This window comes from Dioscorea cayenensis, chromosome 20, assembly GCF_009730915.1.
Source record: "Dioscorea cayenensis subsp. rotundata cultivar TDr96_F1 chromosome 20, TDr96_F1_v2_PseudoChromosome.rev07_lg8_w22 25.fasta, whole genome shotgun sequence".
NCBI lineage: Eukaryota > Viridiplantae > Streptophyta > Magnoliopsida > Dioscoreales > Dioscoreaceae > Dioscorea > Dioscorea cayenensis.
In genome coordinates this window covers 30,766,525-30,784,922 of record NC_052490.1, presented here as the reverse complement: position 1 = coordinate 30,784,922, position 18,398 = coordinate 30,766,525, and the positions used below count along the sequence as shown (strand labels likewise).

General features: G+C 35.4%; 4 protein-coding genes across 4 annotated transcripts; 2 read left to right on the top strand and 2 right to left on the bottom strand.

Annotated features, from left to right (window-relative positions):
- Window positions 1-730: 730 nt before the first annotated feature.
- Window positions 731-2,323, bottom strand: LOC120251920 (receptor like protein 29). Its single transcript, XM_039260568.1, has one exon. It carries the CDS (start codon window positions 2,303-2,305, stop codon window positions 836-838), a length of 1,470 nt encoding a protein of 489 aa, XP_039116502.1. The 5' UTR covers window positions 2,306-2,323; the 3' UTR covers window positions 731-835.
- A 2,402-nt stretch (window positions 2,324-4,725) lies between these two features.
- On the top strand, window positions 4,726-6,901 carry LOC120251065 (protein NRT1/ PTR FAMILY 4.5-like). The gene is made up of 4 exons (XM_039259606.1): window positions 4,726-4,747; window positions 4,837-4,936; window positions 5,151-5,368; window positions 5,453-6,901. The coding sequence occupies exons 1-4, from the start codon at window positions 4,745-4,747 to the stop codon at window positions 6,863-6,865; spliced, it is 1,734 nt and encodes a 577-aa protein (XP_039115540.1). The 5' UTR covers window positions 4,726-4,744; the 3' UTR covers window positions 6,866-6,901.
- Window positions 6,902-7,128: 227 nt separating this feature from the next.
- LOC120251066 (oil body-associated protein 2B-like) lies at window positions 7,129-8,184 on the top strand. The gene is made up of 3 exons (XM_039259607.1): window positions 7,129-7,426; window positions 7,517-7,960; window positions 8,147-8,184. The coding sequence occupies exons 1-3, from the start codon at window positions 7,129-7,131 to the stop codon at window positions 8,182-8,184; spliced, it is 780 nt and encodes a 259-aa protein (XP_039115541.1).
- On the bottom strand, window positions 7,998-11,691 carry LOC120251067 (protein HEADING DATE 3A-like). The gene is made up of 4 exons (XM_039259609.1): window positions 11,463-11,691; window positions 11,219-11,280; window positions 11,037-11,077; window positions 7,998-8,371 (listed from the first exon to the last, which is right to left on the bottom strand). The coding sequence occupies exons 1-4, from the start codon at window positions 11,652-11,654 to the stop codon at window positions 8,139-8,141; spliced, it is 528 nt and encodes a 175-aa protein (XP_039115543.1). The 5' UTR covers window positions 11,655-11,691; the 3' UTR covers window positions 7,998-8,138.
- Window positions 11,692-18,398: the final 6,707 nt, after the last annotated feature.

The window sequence follows — 18,398 nt, the reverse complement described above, 5'->3', positions numbered from 1 at the left end:
ATGCGTTATAGAGTTCGGCTTCTCGTGTTTGCGCTCACATAATTTATCCAGATTTATAAAAAAAAATTATCACTTTGATGGTTCCATTTGAATTTTTTTTTTAAATTATAGTTATGTTATTTTTTATTTCCTTCATTCTCATAAATGATTATCGTGATTAGCATATGATTAGTGTTGGGGGTTGGGACGAAATGAGTTATTTATTTATTTATTTTTTTACTGTGTTAAGTACTATTCGTAAAGTAATAAGAGACGCAATGTAGGCAATAACGCACGGCACGCGGACACGTTTAACTTTAATAATTGTACGCTCTCAGGTGCGTTGCAGTAGTACTGTGTGTCACCTATTGGAGCGCGTGACATCTCTGTAGACTGGACTGGAGTGCATCATGAGAAAGTTGAGCGTGGAATTATCACCTTTCATTATTTACCATTATTTATTTTTCTTTTATATTTATTATTTAAATGAAATTACCATTTGGTCCCTATTACTGCACCACATCAAAATAGATTCAGTGGGGATGAGCCAGAAAACTAACAACCAAGCTGCAGATGAACTAGAAGTGGAAGCCCCTGAAAACCAAAGGCATTGATGAAGAACTCCTCATTCACTTCAGAGAACAGTAGAGCTACTAGACTATCTCATATATAGTTACCAAGTATGATCTATTATTTATACATAAATAGATAATGCAATATATATATATATATATATATCAGACCAAAAGAATCACATAAAAGACTCCAAGAACATATATATATGCCTATGGATCATATCCCCAGACAAAATATAGACTAATTCAGAAACAAGTAATTGCCAAAAAGAAATAGTAAATCAGAGCAGTAATTGATACAGAGACCAGAAACAAAGATTAGTAAAGAAAAGAGTGAGTACTTGAGAACTATGAAGTAAATCTGCATCTGATGATTTCCTCAATGGTTGCAGCACTGTTGAAACTGTTTTATTAGTACCACAGATGCTAACTCCAAGTGTGTCACTCTGAGTGACTTCAGAACTAGGAAGACACAGTCCTGAGTTACCACTGAGGTCCAAATTCCTACCCAATCTTCTCAAGAAGTTATCATTGAAGGGCACTACACCACCCAATGAGTTCCTGCTCAGATTGAGGTGGTATATCCGGTTAAGTTGAGCAAGACCGGAAGGTATAAGTCCTGAAAGTTTGTTGTTTTCCAGTGACAAGGTGGTGAGGTTTGTCAGCCATTGAAAGCTCCAGGGAATTGGGCCTGAGTAGCCAGAGTTGGCAAGACGTAGCTCTTGGAGCTTAGCAAGCCTTCCTAGTTGGAATGGAAGGGAGATAAACATAGGATTGTCATCCATTATGAAGTATTGGAGGTTCTTTAGATTTGGCAAACCTTTTGGGAACTTGCCACTGAGCTTGTTGTTGCTGAGAGCTAAGAATGACAAGACTTTGAGGTTCTCAAAGGTGTCAGGAATGCGTCCTGTGAGTGAATTGGAGCTCAAGTCCAGTTTTTGGAGAAGAACAAGATGGCCTAGTGGTGCTGGGATGGGTCCTGAGAGGGAGTTGTAGCTTAGATCAAGGCCTGTGAGACTCTTCAGCATGCCTAACTGGAAGGGAATGGAGCCTGTTAAAGAGTTATAGCTGAGGTCTAAGTGAATGAGAGATGTCAGGCTAGAGATGCCTTGTGGTATCTTGCCAAAGAGATGGTTTTGAGACAATGTGAGGACTTGGAGTGAAGTTAAGGAGGAGATGAGAGGAGGAATGACACCAACCAGAGCTGCGTTTGACTTGAGGCTCAGCTGCTGCAGAGATAGGTGCTGAGGTTTGGAGGGGAATATTGATAGTGTGGTTTTGGTTGTTTTGAAGCAGTTGAAGATGAAGAGGGATTCTAGGAAAGGCAAGGTGAGGATTTCAGGAGGAAAGGTGGCATCTTTCTTGCAGGTTGGGTTTGGGGAATTCCCAAAGTTAAGTCTTGTGACATGGAGGTGGTTGTCTTTCCCTGCAGGCTTGCACTCAATTCCAGGCCATGAAGAGCCAGGATTGCATGGTTCTGGGTGGGAGGTCTTCCAGTTCTTATCAGAGGACAAAGTCTCCATGACTTTGAAGAGGGTCTCCTTCTCAAAAGGGTCCATGGTCATGGAGAGGATGGAAATGGTAGTGTAAGACAGTGAGAAGAAGATGAGTAGTTGTAGTAGCAGGAAGAGAGGAGAAAGTGACATATTTTTGGAGTCTTGAGGAAAGGTTAAGGGTGGAAGGCAAGGTAAGTGAAGGGAGGTCTCTTTTCTTTTTGTTCTACATTGTGGCTGTGTTTTCATGGAGGCCATAAAGAGTTGGATGGTTTTGGACATGGGATGGGATGTTTGATTTGATAGACAAGATGCATGGGTTGAGGGACCTCATGTTTGAAACCATGTAGGACCCAAAGGAGACAGGATCCAAATGGAATGGAGGGTCATTACAGAGCAGTTATAAAGTATAAATAAAGAACAAGTATCTAATCCTGTAATCATAACAGTAATATTCAAGATGAATGAGGATAGGAAAATATGATTTGTGGCCATTAATGACATGGTGATTTGACCAAAGATGTGTTGGGTGGACCCTTTTTGACATGTAAATATCTGAAAGTGAAGCATCAAGCATCAAAGATCCTGCTTCCTTTTTTTTAATCATTAATCAGAATTCTTGCAGTCATCTTCAGAAAGCACAAAGCAAAATATATTGAATACAGAGGCTTTCTAAGAAAAATTAGAGGATGTAAAGATCAATATGATGTTGCACAGCCATAAAATAACAGTAAGACTTTCAAAAAAGTAGTCATGTACCTCAAGATTTTAAAGGCAAACAGGAGTTGCAGATAAAATTTACAATTCAAGTTTCACCTGTGACTTGTAAATCAGTTTAACTTCTTTCTCATTTTCATGTGGAATAGCCAAAACCCTGCCTATGGAGATATGGATCTCATTTACAGCACAAATTTTCTACCATAGACCAAGAAAAGACAGTCTCAATTATAGAGTTGAAAACTGACAGTTCAAAAATCACAAAAAGGAGCCAAGCAACAAAAAGTGATCAGCCTAAACTCTTGGATTGTTCCCCAATTGTTTCAAAAAAAATTAATGAGCAAATGCATAGATGATTTCATTCATCAGACTTGCCATAAAACTGTTCCTGCTTGAAAGATTTTGAAAGGAATAGATCACCTAGTTATCTAACATTTAGAGGCTTAGAACACTAGAACTAGTCTATGATCTCACTCTTTTCCAAGTATCAAAGAAAAGATGCAAGGATTGCATAAAGAGCAGAGCTTTGCAAATGAGTAAAGAGAACTTCTAAAATGGATCTTCTGAGAATTGGAACTACCCAATTCATGAAATTGTAATTTTTTGGCTCAGAAATAAATAGAAAACAATAATTTGATAGATTTCTCTATTTTTTTTTTTTTTTTTCAATGAAGTGAATAAACCACATCCTATTCTACTAACATAGAGCATAGTACATGATAGTGTGACTGCAGGGGGTTAAAGCAATGACTAGATGGAAAGCATCTTACATATAGGTAAAAACAAGTGAACAGATGCATGCTAATGAGAGCCACAAACAAGGGTAAATAAAAACAGCAATTTGGTGTCCTTCATACATTTCATATTATTCCTTGTGTTTTCTGATAGTTATCCTTGTGAGAATGATTTACATGTATGCTTCTAAGTTAATATGGACTGAGAGTGAGTTTTCTAGTAATTCTCCATCTTTTTGTAATTATAGAATTCCTTCTGACATTCTGTGCCATTAAGAGCTTGAAATATGGTCATTTATTTATTTGCAATTTACTGTTCATAATCTCTTATCAATCCAAATAAATAGTTACAACAAAGCTGAAATCACAACAACTCATTAGACACTTACTTTGTAGTATTGAATGCCCTGTTTCTTCTGGTGCTCCATGGCTCTTGGATGATGATGTTTGATCATTGGATGATATCAATCATGTTCCTAATGTCTTTTTCTCAACTTCCAATAAAATGAAAATTCTAAATAAAAAAAAAAAAAAAGTTTAAGGACAAAAACTCCTTATGTTTTATTAAAAACATCCTTTTGTAGGGATACACTAGCTTTTGTTCATGCATGTTACTTTTCCATTTGCTTAGAAGTCAGAGTCCCTAACAATCTAAAAGCATCTTCTACCTGTAATGATCCCTGAAAGCAAGTGCAGTTAGTGATAGCAAACCATGATTTAGTGCAAAATACATCAAAGAAAGCAAATCACTTTTGCAGCCTCAGATGCAAGTGTTCAGCATTTAGCCTTTGTACTATCTTAATTGATGGGATTGATTCATGTGATGCAACCTTCCCATTTGGCATATTACTGTTCCATCACTCCATGTATACTTCATAAAACGAAGTGTTTTTATTTTTCCAAATGTAACTGTATATAGTGACTATCTTCTTGTCATATACTGCAAATCTTTAGCCTTGTACACCATCACCTTTTTTCCTACATTAATTATAAAAAATGTCTAACTATGCATCGCTGTTTATCGATCTAATTAATGTCAACTAGCGAAAAAAGCCAAAACCTCCTTTGAATACTCTGTCTTAAAGCATACAAGAATCTTCTCAAAAGAAGATCCTGTAGCGGTTGGCTCCTCTCATCTTGTCACTATCTTCTGAGCTTTCAGTTCACAACAAGCATGTCTATATATTTAAACTCAGAAGCTCATCATCCATTGCCTCATAACTCACCTGTTCATCAGAGAGAACTGATGGTGATGTGTTTAATTACATGCAATGAGTTTCCTTCTAATCCTTTGAGTTTAGCACCCAATGAAACTAATTCCTACATTTTCACTTGCAGGAAAAAGGAGTGGAAGTAGTGGAGGGGAAGGTGGACTGGAAGGGAAGACCTGCAAAGAAGAGAGTTCATGGGGGAACTCGCTCTACTTTTCTTATTCTCGGTAACTAATTATTAGAACATGATTAATTGTATGAAATTAATGATTTAGTTTTTCTGTTGCGAACGAAAATTCTATTTGATGTTTTCTAATAAAATCATGATTTATCCACTTTTATATATAAAAAAAAAAACTATTTGATCAGTAATAAAAAAATCAACATAACGTGTGAGTTGAATGGATTTATAATCTAAAACCCTCTTGAAATCTTTGTCAGGGTTGGTGGTGTTTGATAACTTTGCAGTCCTAGGACTGTCAGTGAACTTCGTGACATACTTCACAACAGTAATGCACTGGGACATAGCCACTGCCTCCAGTGCAGTCACCAGCTTCATGGGCACAGGTTACATGCTTGCAGTCATTGGTGCTTTTTTTGCTGATGGTTTTATAGGGAGGAGCATGATCTCAATCATCTCTTGCTGGTTCTATTTCATGGTAATTAAATAATTAATCAACTTAATATAACTAAGAATTGATTAATTAGTTAGTGAAATATATATATATCATAATTGAATGCAGGGGCTAGTGTTGCTAACAGTGCAAGCTCACTTCCCTTCTCTCAAGCCAGAGCCATGCAATATATATCTCCAAAAATGTGAGGAAGTGAAAGGGGGCAATGCTGCATTCCTTTACACTTCCATGTACCTAGTGGCCGCCGGAATGGCAGGGCTAAAGGCAGGCTTGCCACCTCACGGTGCTGACCAGTTTGATGAGAATGATCCCCAAGAGGCATCACATATGTCAAGCTTTTTCAACTGGTTATTATTAAGTATTTGCATTGGAGGTTCATTTAGCCTGACATTCGCTGTGTGGATCCAAGATAATGTGGGTTGGGACTGGGGTTTTGCCATTGCATGTATTAGCATCTTTTTAGGGACCATCATCTTTGTTGCAGGGTACCCTGTCTACCGTTTCCATGTCATTCAGAAAAATAATCCCATCACTGAAATAATTCAGGTTTATGTGGCATCCATTAGAAACAGAAATCTTCAGCTTCCAGAGAACCCTAAAGATCTATATGAGATTGATGAACAAGATAAAGAGTCTGCAACTCATAGTGAAGTTGAGTTTCAACCACACAGAGATATGTATAGGTGTTTAGACAAAGCAGCAATAAGAACAGAGCAAAGTCCTAGTCCATGGAAACTATGCAGAGTGACTCAAGTGGAGCATGCAAAGACCATCCTTGCCATGCTTCCCATCTTTGCAAGCTCCATCTTAATGAGCACATGTCTTGCCCAACTCCAAACCTTTTCAGTGCAGCAAGGAGCAACAATGGACACTCACATTGGCAGCTCATTCAAGATCCCTGCTGCTTCTTTGCCTATCATTCCAGTTGCCTTTTTAGTGATCATTGTCCCTGTGTACGACCAGTTGATCGTCCCGTTCATCAGAAAGTTCACCGGCCACCCCACCGGCATCACTCATCTCCAGCGCATCGGTGTAGGCCTCGTCCTTGCATTCATTTCCATGGTGGTTGGCGCTCTGGTGGAAGTGAAACGCAAGAACGTAGCCAAGAGCCATGCAATGCTTGACGCTGTCCCTATACAACAACCATTGCCTATTAGTTGCTTCTGGCTTGGATTCCAGTTCTTTATATTTGGGATTGCTGACATGTTTACTTATGTTGGGTTGCTTGAGTTCTTCTACTCTGAGGCTCCCAAGCAACTGAAGTCCATTGCTAGTTCATTCTTGTGGTGCTCCTTGGCTCTTGGGTATTTCTTGAACACTATACTTGTGGAGTTAGTGAATGCGGTTACTAAGAAGTTCACAAGAAGTGGAGGATGGCTGGCAGGGAACAATCTTAACAGAAACCACTTGAACTTGTTCTACTGGTTGTTGGCTTTTCTTTGCTTTTTCAACTTCTTTAATTATTTGTTCTGGGCCTCCAGGTACAAATACAAGCAGGAAACTCAACCGGTTTTTAAATGAATATATATTATGTAGAGAAATTTGTGATGTGTTTTAAAACTGTTATTTATATAAATATATATCTCTAATAAATTAAACGTGCAAGAGCTTGCCACCTTGCCACTAATTAATTATCCTGGTCTGCTCTGCATGCATCCCTCCACGTAAACAGGACACGTTGATTGCACCCAGTCAACGTGTCCTCAATCCCATCTCTTAGTTCCACTCTATATAAGCATATAAGTATATATCCAGAGCACAGCAAACACCAGCATCAAGATTTCATGGCATCAAGTGACAAAGAACCAGGGTCAACACCATTAGGAGGAGGAGGAGAAGGAGAAGGACCAACTCCTCCAGGACAACTAACAACGATGGGTTCAAAGCTTCTGGACAAGGGTGCCAAGATGCTTCAATCTATGAAACCAGTGAAGCAGGTGCAGCAACATGCTTGCAGCTTTGCACTCTACGCTCATGACCACACTCGCCAGATTGAAACCCACCTCTACATCTCTCGTCTTAACCAGGACTTTCTCCAGTGCCCCATCTACGACTCCGACGATCCCCTTGCTCGTCTCATCGGTATATATATATATATATATATATATTAACACTAGTTCTTTTGTTTCAAATATATGTATGTATGTATGTATGTATGTGTATGCACTGCAGGGGTGGAGTACATAGTGGCTGAAAATATCTTTGAGACCTTGCCACCTGAAGAGCAGAAGCTATGGCACTCTCACGCCTACGAGATCAAGTCCGGGCTATGGGTACACCCAAGAGTGGCAGAGATGATTGTCAAACCAGAGCTTAAGTGGTTAGCCAAAACATATGGGAAGTTCTGGTGCACCTGGCAAGTGGACAGAGGAGACCGGGTTCCACTTGGCACACCAGCGCTAATGATGTCCCCACAGGGAATCAACGCCGGCCAAGTACGACCGGATTTGTTGAAGAGCCGTGATGATAAGTACAAGATGTACTCTAGTGAAGAGCTAAAAGAATCAAGGTTGGAGATTGAGGAACCAGAATGGCTGAATCCAAATGCAGATTATTGGAAACAGCATGGCAAGGGTTTTGCTCTGGATGTTTTGGAGATGGACATGAAATGCATGAGTACTCCATTTCCTTGAAAATTCATCAGCCTTTTTGTTTATAAATAATTATAGTAGCAGTAGTATTTATTTTTATCATTATTATTATTTCTATTTGTCATAATTAAGGTGCTCGCACATATATTTTGAAATACAAATATATGGGCTTTTATTTAAGGTGACATATATAATTAAAAGTATCATGCAGGAGTGAACCTCCTGCCACCAGTGCCAGAATCCCTTTGACAGTTGAAGTAGACAGCAGCAACAGGGGAGCTAAGGTTGTACTGCATGGCGAATTCTCTTGTGTTGAAGTTTTGTCTCATGGGTGGGCTATCCACAGTGTCCCTTCCCAGCTGCCTGAACAGTACAAAAACCATCCTGTGTATGCCTGAGGTTGGCCTTGGGCTTTCATAGCATAGCAGCTCCCTCCCTGTTTATTATGATCAGTTTCAAGGGGATTGTGGAATAATATAACAATGTGTAATATATTAAAATAATTAGTAGTCCCACATGGTTTTGGTTTGTTTCTAATGCACAATATATATAGAGTTGTAGTTCGGTTCAAACAGCTGAATGCTGAATCTATTACTATTTGAATCCAACCGGATGGAAATCAGAATTTATTGGATAAACCAATTGCATTAAAAAAGAGAATAAAATACAATAAAATACAGATAAGGACCAGAAATGATAGAAACTAGAATTGGTCCGTGATAGAAACCAGAATGGGATCACGGACCACAGAATCCGTTCCTTTTTTATTTTTTAAATAAAATTTATATAATATATATTTATATTTTAATTAATTAGAATTAAATTAGTTGGAGTTGACTATTAAGTTTTTTTCCTTATTGGTGTGGGTTTTTTGAAGTAGGATATTCAAATATGGAGAGATAGACCGAGATCAAGCTGGTATCCGAAAATGGAGAAGATCCGAAATCGAACTCTAAGTCCACGTATGATCTCCCTATACAAGCCCTATTTGTCAATAAAAACAAAAAATTAGTTGGAACTGAAATTGCTTTGAAACCCAATTGGAATAAGAATGCATGTTACGGTTTAATTTGGTTTTGGTTATAAGATTAACAAAACCGGTATTGTTGGTTCAGACCGAATTGGAATTGAACCGGGTCCAGTCTATATTGAATTGGGAAAATATTTAATGGATGTTAGTTTGGTAGGTGACTTGAAAATGACTTCAATGCACTGTAGATGCTAAAGTTGTCGTTTCAATGAGTCTGAGCAAATGCATCATGCTTTTCTTGTACTATATATATGTATATCTTCCTGTATTTATTTATTTTTTATTTTAGTCTTTCGTTTTTACTTGAAATTTTTAATCTTCACTTAAGAAGATTTCTGGATATCATAAAGAACATCATGCCAAATTTCATCCAACACCGATATTTCAAAATATTTGTGTAATTAAAAACTATATTTATTTTATATATAAAATAAAGGAATGAGATACGAAATTGTCAAAGCCGTATGATGCGTTACTATTTCATCATCTAGACAACATTGATGTATGATGCTTAACCATTTTACTACTGAGGTATCATCAAAATGAATTGTATTATATGAATATGAAATCTGATCTAGTGGAAAAAAATTATTTAAAATATTATTATTATTATTATAAAGTTAATAAATCACATTATTAAAAACCCAAAGACAGTATAACAAAAGAGTACAGGGAGAAAAATATTATAATTAATTTATCAATTTTTAGTTTACTGAATCCAATGAATTATATATATATATATATATATATATATATATATATATATATATATATATATATATATATATAAACATGATATTAATTGGTTGTTAATTGCAAATAAGTAGATTTAATTATACCAAAAGATGGAAATAATCAAAATTGAAGTTGTTCTCAAATCTAATTTCAATAGAGATATATGGTTTAAAAACTTCATAACAATGATATCAAATTGATTCTAGATCTTATGTTCATAACCATGGTCTCTTCTCATTTTGGGCACTTAAGCTAGCTTTGGATATGGTGACTTTATAATTTAATATTATTCATGGCTATGGTTTCTTCTAATTTTGGGTATTTAAGTTTCATATATGACGATATGTGGGAAGTTCTAGCTGAAGAGTTATAGCCTAATAGTAATGGATTTATTGAGATGGTGTGGGACATTTAAAAAATCCAAAGTTTAAGTTCCGCACTGCATGCCTTGATATATAGCATTTATTGTATTCGTTAAATAATAATAATAATAATAATAATAATAATAATAAAAGGTGGGGGATGTCCTACATATATACAACTATCATGTGAGAAAACCAATATGTTTTTGGAATTTTTGTTCTCCCAATCTCTTTTCTCATTTTGGGCATTAAAGCTTCATATATATATATATATATATATATGTAACTATATATATATGTGAGAGGTTTTATAGGTTTTGGATTATTATTATTATTATTTATTTTTCTCTCAGTCTCTTCTCATTTAATTGGGCATTTAAGCTTCGTATACGACTGTATACAAGAAGTCATACAGGTTTTTAGATTTTTTTTTCGCTACTCTTCCCCCTTCAAGAGATAGCAAAAAGAATTGAAGTATGTTAGTTCTTGTTCTCTTATTTTCTCTAACATTTTGCTCAAGATAACATTTATACGATATATATATATATATATATATTGAAAGAAAATAATTAAAATCAATGAGATATTTATAATAATTCTTCGAGTTATACAAATACTATAAAAACAAAAGAATTTAATATAAAAAATATGTAATCACCAGGGTAATAGATGAGTGGTAGTATAATGAATTTCTATAAGGAAGGTCAAAGGTTTACCTCTTGACTCCTTTCTAAAGTATAATTAAGGATTTGAGGTGTTTGTGTGTGTGTGGGTGACTTGTCCAAATTGTAAAAAAATAGAAAATAAATTATAAAAATATGCAAAATTTCAACAAGATGGATGGAAAAGAAAAAATACAAAAGAAAAATAAAATCAACCCAAAGATATATATGCATACATACTCCCTGAGGTGATTTAGAATGTATTGTAAATAAGAGAGTAAATTCCAAGAAAAATATATATATATAACTCACCGAAATTGGCACTGGTTGCGCCAGGGATATCTGTGACCAGCCTGTAAAACCAACAATTAAAACCTCTCATTTCTGAACTGATATATATATATTATGTTATACGCCCATCTATCACATAGTTTACAAAACCAAGTTAAGATAATTAATGAGCAGCATGGAATAAAATTAAATGAAGAACTCACCAATACAGGTACTCTCTCAGTGATGGATTACTTGGGCTTGGAGCATCAGGGTCTACCATCACCTTGCAACATATAAATTAAGTGACAGTATAAATTTCACTCCAACCTGCATATATATGTGTATATATATATTATACATATATACATGCCTCTCACTATATATATATATATATATATATCTGTGTGTACATGTGTGTGTGTGTGTATACTTAAAGAAATCAAGATGAGATGAGCATGAGCTTACAAGAGTGTAGAATACGCGAAAATCATCTCCCCCAACATCAACTCTGGGTTTGCTGACAATGGCAGAGGGCCTAATTTCAGTTCCATTAACAACTAACCTGTTGTTATATAAAACCCTAAGTGAGACAGACTTAGTGAAAGGGTCCAGTACATCCCCAATCACACGTCCCCTGGCCAAGGGATCAACTGACATGGTTTCTAAACTGAGTTTATATATCAACAACCCTAACTAGCAAGAGACAGGCATACTTGAAGCAAGCTTGCTGTATAGCTAGGTTTATATAGAAACTTACAAGCAAAAGTTGACCGCACTGTGCTGGTAAATAGAGAATCTACTTTCGTGCATTAAAGTAACTCATGAATCTCCTTTACTATCTCAGATGGTGTTGATAGTTTGTACTCAGCGTTGTCTTTTACTATGACGTATGTGGTTCAAGCATCTGCTTCCGGATGAAGCGTTGATAATGTAAAACTTACCTTGGTCTAGTTATGGTTAGGGTTAGGGTTTTGGAAGGGTGCGTGTACGTACGTGTGAAGTCCGTTGCATGATACGTGTGAAGACTGTTGCATGCATGCTTCAGTCCATGCAGAGCCGTCGCATCTGAAAAGCCTGATGATGTTCATTAAAGTGAGAGCTTGCCACCAAACTCATCATTCAACAATGCATATATGGTCTTATATTAGTAGCCTTGCTGCCTAAGTTATGATATGAGATGAGATGGGTACTCTCTCAAACAAAACATTAATCACGTCAAGTATCATAATTAATTTTGACCCAAGTTAAGAGTAGAATCCTTTTTCATTTGCATTATAGTTGGTCATTGAATTAAATATTAACCATTTTCTTTTATCATCTTCATCATCATTATATATTATTGGTTTTAATTAGTACATAGAGATTCGAACAAGATGAGCAAAATATATATATTTATCTAATAACCATTACCGGCCATGTTTTATTTGACAGTATATTTTGAATAATTTTTTTTTTTATGTAAAATAAATAGGTTAACGATGTATATATCGATCTTGTCTTACAATTTTGTTTTGTCTCTATTATTTGCATGTTTCTATATATACATATTTGTTTTAGATATCGGATTACCAATTAATCTCTATAACTTTTTTTTTAAATAAGTAGATAAATCACACTTTTATTTAAATAATAGAAACAAATATAGAAGCTAATTTAATCTCTATAACTTAATTTAATTAGTCTCTCACTGTTTTATTTGCTATAGGGTTGATTGAATGAAGGTTGTACTACAATTCACCAAGAGGTTAGTTTTCACTTAGCAGCATCTCTGACCAAGACACTCTAATGTCAAACTATGTGCTATGGCCTATATTTGAGTTTACATAAAGCTTTGTCTTATTAGAAATTTCATCTTTTTTATATTCCGAATCATAGTCATTGACAACCAAATAATTAAACATAATCAGCATAACATCTTTAATTTATTTCCACTTAAAGTAGATGTTCCAGTGAAATGTAAAAATTCAAGAGATTTGGTATCAAGTGACATTGGAAACGATAGAGATCGACTAGTGACCGTCTCAAAGCTAATTATTTTTTCTTTTTTTTAGGGACGTACGTGTGGGCTAGGAATTTGATCATGTAGTCTTTGCGCGTGAAACTAATTAATATATGATATCCATCCTCATTATGTTTAGTGAAAATTTAAACAAAATTTAATTTTAAAAATGTATTGATATTTGTGAAAAATTAAAAAAAGAGAAAAAGAAAAAAGATTATCATGATTTGTCTAATAGTAGATTCATGTTATTAATATAAATATAAAGTCTGTTCTAGTAATTGTGTTAAAAAAATAGAGTTTATTTTCAAGTAAAATAAGCAACACTAAATGTTAAATCTATTAATATTAATCATAGAAAATATCAATTATCCTAATATTTTTAAATATTAAATGGATACTGACAATATTTTGTTAAAGGAATATATACCTTGAAAAGAAAAAGGTTGATGCTTGGTAAAAGTTATTGAGTGTCAACTTCCAAGTTTTGGAGTCATAAGTACTGCATATAATTTCTATTTAATTAATATGTACATATATATTCCTTGAAGGGATAGATGTTAAGGTCACACACACACACACACACATATATATATAGTAGAGAATAAAGGGGGAAAATTTTATATGTGATTGCTTTCGCAGGTTCTTTAATTTATTTCATGCCATTTCTTTTCAAACATAGTAAAACGTTTTTTAAAGGAGGATAAATAAACAATTGTTTTTGAAAACCATGCATAATTTATGATTTTAATAGAGTAGTGCATGAGGTTAATTATGGCCATCTTTTCAAGCAGAGAAGATAATGTGTATGAATGCTCTTTGTCTGCAATGTTATACTTAAAATTTATTTAATTTATTTGTTGTTATTATTTATAGTATGGACCACATCCAAAACGAAAGTGGAAACAAAAAAGAAGTGATAATCTTTGAAGATGCTTAAAATGGAAGGACTAAAGGACTCTATTGAAAGGGGAGGGAATCACTTGGGTGCGTGGATGATAAGGAATTTATTTGTGAATACAAGATGGTAGAATGATATATAGCCTATGGATACCTTGCATTCCCTTTGGCAAGCAAAGCTTGGATTACTTATCATTAATGATAGACTCAAAGATGTTAATATCGATTGATATCGACATATATTGCTTATTTGTGATGATAATATTGAGAAGTGTCGACTTTTTTTTTTCCCATTTGCAAATATTCTTTTGCTTCTTTGAGATGTTAAGTTTTGCTTAATCTTATCATACTCATCTTATGGCAGACAGGGAGAGAACAGAATCATAGATGTCGGTCATGATTGATCTTATGGCTAGCAACTTCAATGCATGCTCGTATTTTTCTTTTTTATGTGAGATTGGTGAAGATATATATATATACATGATAGTAATTATAAAATTTAAATAGCTATTTCTAGAAAGTAGTTATAAAACTTAAATAACTACTTCTAAAATAGCGAATATGTCATTTTTTCTAAATAAATAAAGAGTTTATAGCATGAGGTGCGTTTTATTATATGATTGATAATTCTTATAATGGGCAAAGTTTTTTTTTTAATTGTTTTCATTAATTAATATAATTCAATCTCCAAAAAAATGAACTAATAAAAAACTCGATTAATAGTAACTATTTATGATTGCTACATCTTAAACAATGCTGGACCCAATTAGAAGTATCCCAAACCATTAATTTTTAAAAAGCAAAATAACTAATATATATATATAGCACTAAGTGAAGCAAACATTCAACAATGGCCTACAAAAATCATCTAAACGTACGTAAATTGAATTAAATTAATTAAAATGGAAATATGATTCCATGGAGCTTAAAAAGTGATATACATTGATTATAATAAATTAAGATATTTTTTAATTTTTTTTTAAAATTTTTTAATATGTTTTATGTTTATGGTCATTTTATTGGTCAAACAACCTTTAGGGTGGGTGCATCACTTAACTATATTTTAGCAAGAGAGGACTGATTAGATTAAGATATTTATTTTTTATTATGATTTGCAAGTTAATTATTTAGCTTTTGAGATTTAGAATAGCTCTCTCTATATATTTTTTGTTTTAATAGCTTAAAGAATTTTTTTATAATAAAATAATAATAATCTTCTTCTTTTCATGTTTTCCACGGATATTCTATCATTCAAATATGGAATAACACCAAAGGTCCATAGTTTAACAATAATGACTCCACTAAAATAATAATAATAATAATAATATGGGAATTAATTAAAAGTCTCGAGTTCAAGTCCTGTTAGACGTGGTGATGATAATGGATCCCCAGTTATAAGTATGAGTTTGCAATCCAAATTCCGTATCACTCAATGAGAGCGCACGAGCTGGACTATCAATTCTCAGCTAATGTACAAGTCCTTATCTTGTGCATGCCGCATTTGTCAAAAAGAAAAACCCCTTAAAAACCCTTTTTTGCATGATTTTTTAACGCAGAGAAAGAGAAAAGTAGTAGACTTAGATATATGACTTGATCTAAGGATCAAATAGACAGCTTTCAGTGAAGAAGAAGAAGAAGAAGAAGGAGAAGAAAAGAAGCTCATGGTTGCACATAGATTTTATGGTAACAAATGGCCTATGATTGCGAGACTCTTTCCTGGTAGAAATGGCAATGAATCAAGAATCATGGCATGTTATCATGGCCAGGAAGTAAAAAGAACAATCCAATTCTCACAGAAGCTCAACCATTATGGTATGTTTTTTCTTTTCTTTAAATTAAGTTACATTTGTTAATTCTTTTGGTATTTTTAATTGTTTCACAAACTAAAGTCCATGGGATGAGAAACATATATTAATAGGATAGATGGCTTTTCTTTCATCAACATGGATGTTCTCCATTAATGGCAACAGTACATCAGTAGCAGCAAAACAAGCAATCAGTCAAGCATTAATTGTATAGAAACATCATCTTGTGAATCCAACAACAAGAAGCTCCCCACTCTTACATTTCATCTGTTCAGTTTAATCAATAAGAGACATAATCACATAGATGATAGATGGAAGTAATAAAATGAATAAAGATCAGGATCCGTAAATTTGTTGACTTACACTTCTTGATGATTTATAGAGATGGATTCGGTGAGCATATATATATATATATATAGTCCATTTAAACTAGCATTCGTACAATTTATTGTATTTAAATTGTTTAATGTTGATATCAACAATTTTAATACTTCTTCTATATATAGTTGAATTGCATGATCAACTCGATCTTTAGCGATTATAACATGCATAATATATATTGCTCAAAGTGATGTTATCCTTGACAAAGAGATTGAGTACTTAGTAAACAATTCTTGCTTGAGGGACCTCATATACTTGACGATGAGGAAGAGCTGGCTACGTACACTGGAAACATGAATGCTCATGCTTGGGTGAATAGGCTAGCTAGCTCATAAGGAACATGATGAAGAGGTCGGCGCATTGATGATGATAGACGAGGGTGATGATCGGCTAATCATATATATAAAGCCTGTGTGACAACGTCGGAAGTAGATACATGCAGGTTGACGGCGTATACAAATGTACGTTATCTTTTAATTTAAACGTCACTTCAGTTTATAACTTTATATATATATATATATATATTTATACTAAACGACAATCACATTCATTAAAGTTAATAATCAGGGAGGAGTTTATGTATTCTTATTCTAAATTTGATACACAAAAATAATTGTGTTTCATTTGTACGTATAAAGCCAAGCCAAACTACGTAGTAACAAATTAACTCATTTTATAGGTAAATTACAAGATTTCTTTCCCATAAACCATCCTCGCCTTCCAACCTCCAGCTTGGTGTAATTGAGCTATTTAGATTTATTTTTTATTTTTTATTTTTTAAAGGAGTGGACAAGTTTTAAGGGATTTGACTTCTCGTTTTTTGCCTGACCCAATGTCAGTGGGCTATAAAATGCCATTGGCACTATTTGAATTTTGTGAGTGATAGAGACACATGTGTACATGTCGATTGCATAATAAAGTGTGCGTAAAACAAAGTGTCGGTCCACAGGGAAGGAGGTGAATACTATTAGGCAATACAGCTGTGTATATAGCTATCTATCCATCTTTGTATATCTGTCATATTTGTATGCCTGTGTATATACATATTCATGTAATCTTGTTCTGATGAATAATGAGATCATCTAATTCTAACATGGTATCAAGAGCCAAACCCTAATTTTTTTTTCGACGCAGCCGGCTATGTCCGCCTCGCCGCATTCCTCCGCGAGCCTGCTTTTCACCGCCCGCCCAAGTCTTCCCCGCGCGCCTAGTCTCTTCCGTGTCTTCTCTCCACCGAGCGCCTGCGCCGGTCTGCGATCATCTCTCCTCTGCCCAGTGACCCTCGCCGGTGCTTCCCCGGCGCCCGATCTCCTCTTCACTAGTCTGGTGCTTCCCTTTTTCCTTGGTCTTGGCTTTCATGGCCTCTTCCCAGGTTTCCTACCTTCAGAAGTCCGATGTGATGCTTAATGGCAAGAATTATAAGGTGTGGTCCTCCACCCTACGTGTGTTATTCGAGGCCTTAATCTTTGGGGCCATGTTGATGGCACCCGACCGGCTCCGATTTGTTCTATTGCAGTCTCCACAGGTTTCTCTCAGTCTATTGTTACCACTGTGTCTTCCTCCCCATCCTAGGACTTGGCTAAGTGGACTGAGAATGATTCTTGCACGATTGTTATCATTTGTCAGTCGTGCGAACTTCCTATTCGTTTGGCAGTCTATGATTTTCCTACGGCCAAGGAGATCTGGGATCACTTGCGCACACTTTATCTTCCTTCCAGTCAGGTGTTGCGCTACTCCTTGCTACAGACTCTTACTACCACCTACCAGTGTGAGAGCTTTGTCCAGGACTTTTTCGCATCACTCAGTAATTTATGACGTCAGTATGATGAGATGGCCCCAGCTCCTTCTCTGACATGTGTCCAGTGTCTCGCCATTGCTCAAGACCGTGACCATCTCCGCATCTATGAGTTTCTCATGCGTCTTCAGCCTGAGTTTGAGGCAGTTCGTGCTCAGCTTCTCCACCGGATTACCCCTTTATCTGCTAGTGATACTTTGGCTTATGTTCTTGCTGAAGAGACTCGTCTTCGGTCCTTAGATATAGTTCCACCACATATTGCTCCCCACTTTGTTCTTGCTGCTCCTCAGCAGATTCCATTGCGGACCACTACTCCGTTGTTGTCTACGGTACCTCTGTTGCTGTCGTCACCAGTTCTTGGTGCTCCCGTCCGTCCTATTTCACAACCTCCGGGACCGGGATCTAGTGCGCCACAGTGACGGTTTATTCGATGTCACTACTATCATGCTCTGGGTCACGTTCGTGCTGAGTGTTGCAAGCTTCAGCGGGCTCAACAGACAGTACAGCAGCGCGTCACCCAA

What these genes read in the sequence shown, in the direction of transcription:
- LOC120251920 (XM_039260568.1), bottom strand. Translation starts at nt 2,305, where the DNA reads ATGGCCTCCATGAAAACACAGCCACAATGTAGAACAAAAAGAAAAGAG.
- LOC120251065 (XM_039259606.1), top strand. An exon ending in CTCTACTTTTCTTATTCTCG is followed by an intron (nt 4,937 to 5,150) that starts GTAACTAATTAT and finishes AATCTTTGTCAG; the next exon opens with GGTTGGTGGTGTTTGATAAC. An exon ending in CTTGCTGGTTCTATTTCATG is followed by an intron (nt 5,369 to 5,452) that starts GTAATTAAATAA and finishes AATTGAATGCAG; the next exon opens with GGGCTAGTGTTGCTAACAGT.
- LOC120251066 (XM_039259607.1), top strand. Translation starts at nt 7,129, where the DNA reads ATGGCATCAAGTGACAAAGAACCAGGGTCAACACCATTAGGAGGAGGA. An exon ending in TCCCCTTGCTCGTCTCATCG is followed by an intron (nt 7,427 to 7,516) that starts GTATATATATAT and finishes TATGCACTGCAG; the next exon opens with GGGTGGAGTACATAGTGGCT. An exon ending in GATGGACATGAAATGCATGA is followed by an intron (nt 7,961 to 8,146) that starts GTACTCCATTTC and finishes AGTATCATGCAG; the next exon opens with GAGTGAACCTCCTGCCACCA.
- LOC120251067 (XM_039259609.1), bottom strand. Translation starts at nt 11,654, where the DNA reads ATGTCAGTTGATCCCTTGGCCAGGGGACGTGTGATTGGGGATGTACTG. An exon ending in TTCGCGTATTCTACACTCTT is followed by an intron (nt 11,281 to 11,462) that starts GTAAGCTCATGC and finishes ATATGTTGCAAG; the next exon opens with GTGATGGTAGACCCTGATGC. An exon ending in CGCAACCAGTGCCAATTTCG is followed by an intron (nt 8,372 to 11,036) that starts GTGAGTTATATA and finishes CATAATAAACAG; the next exon opens with GGAGGGAGCTGCTATGCTAT.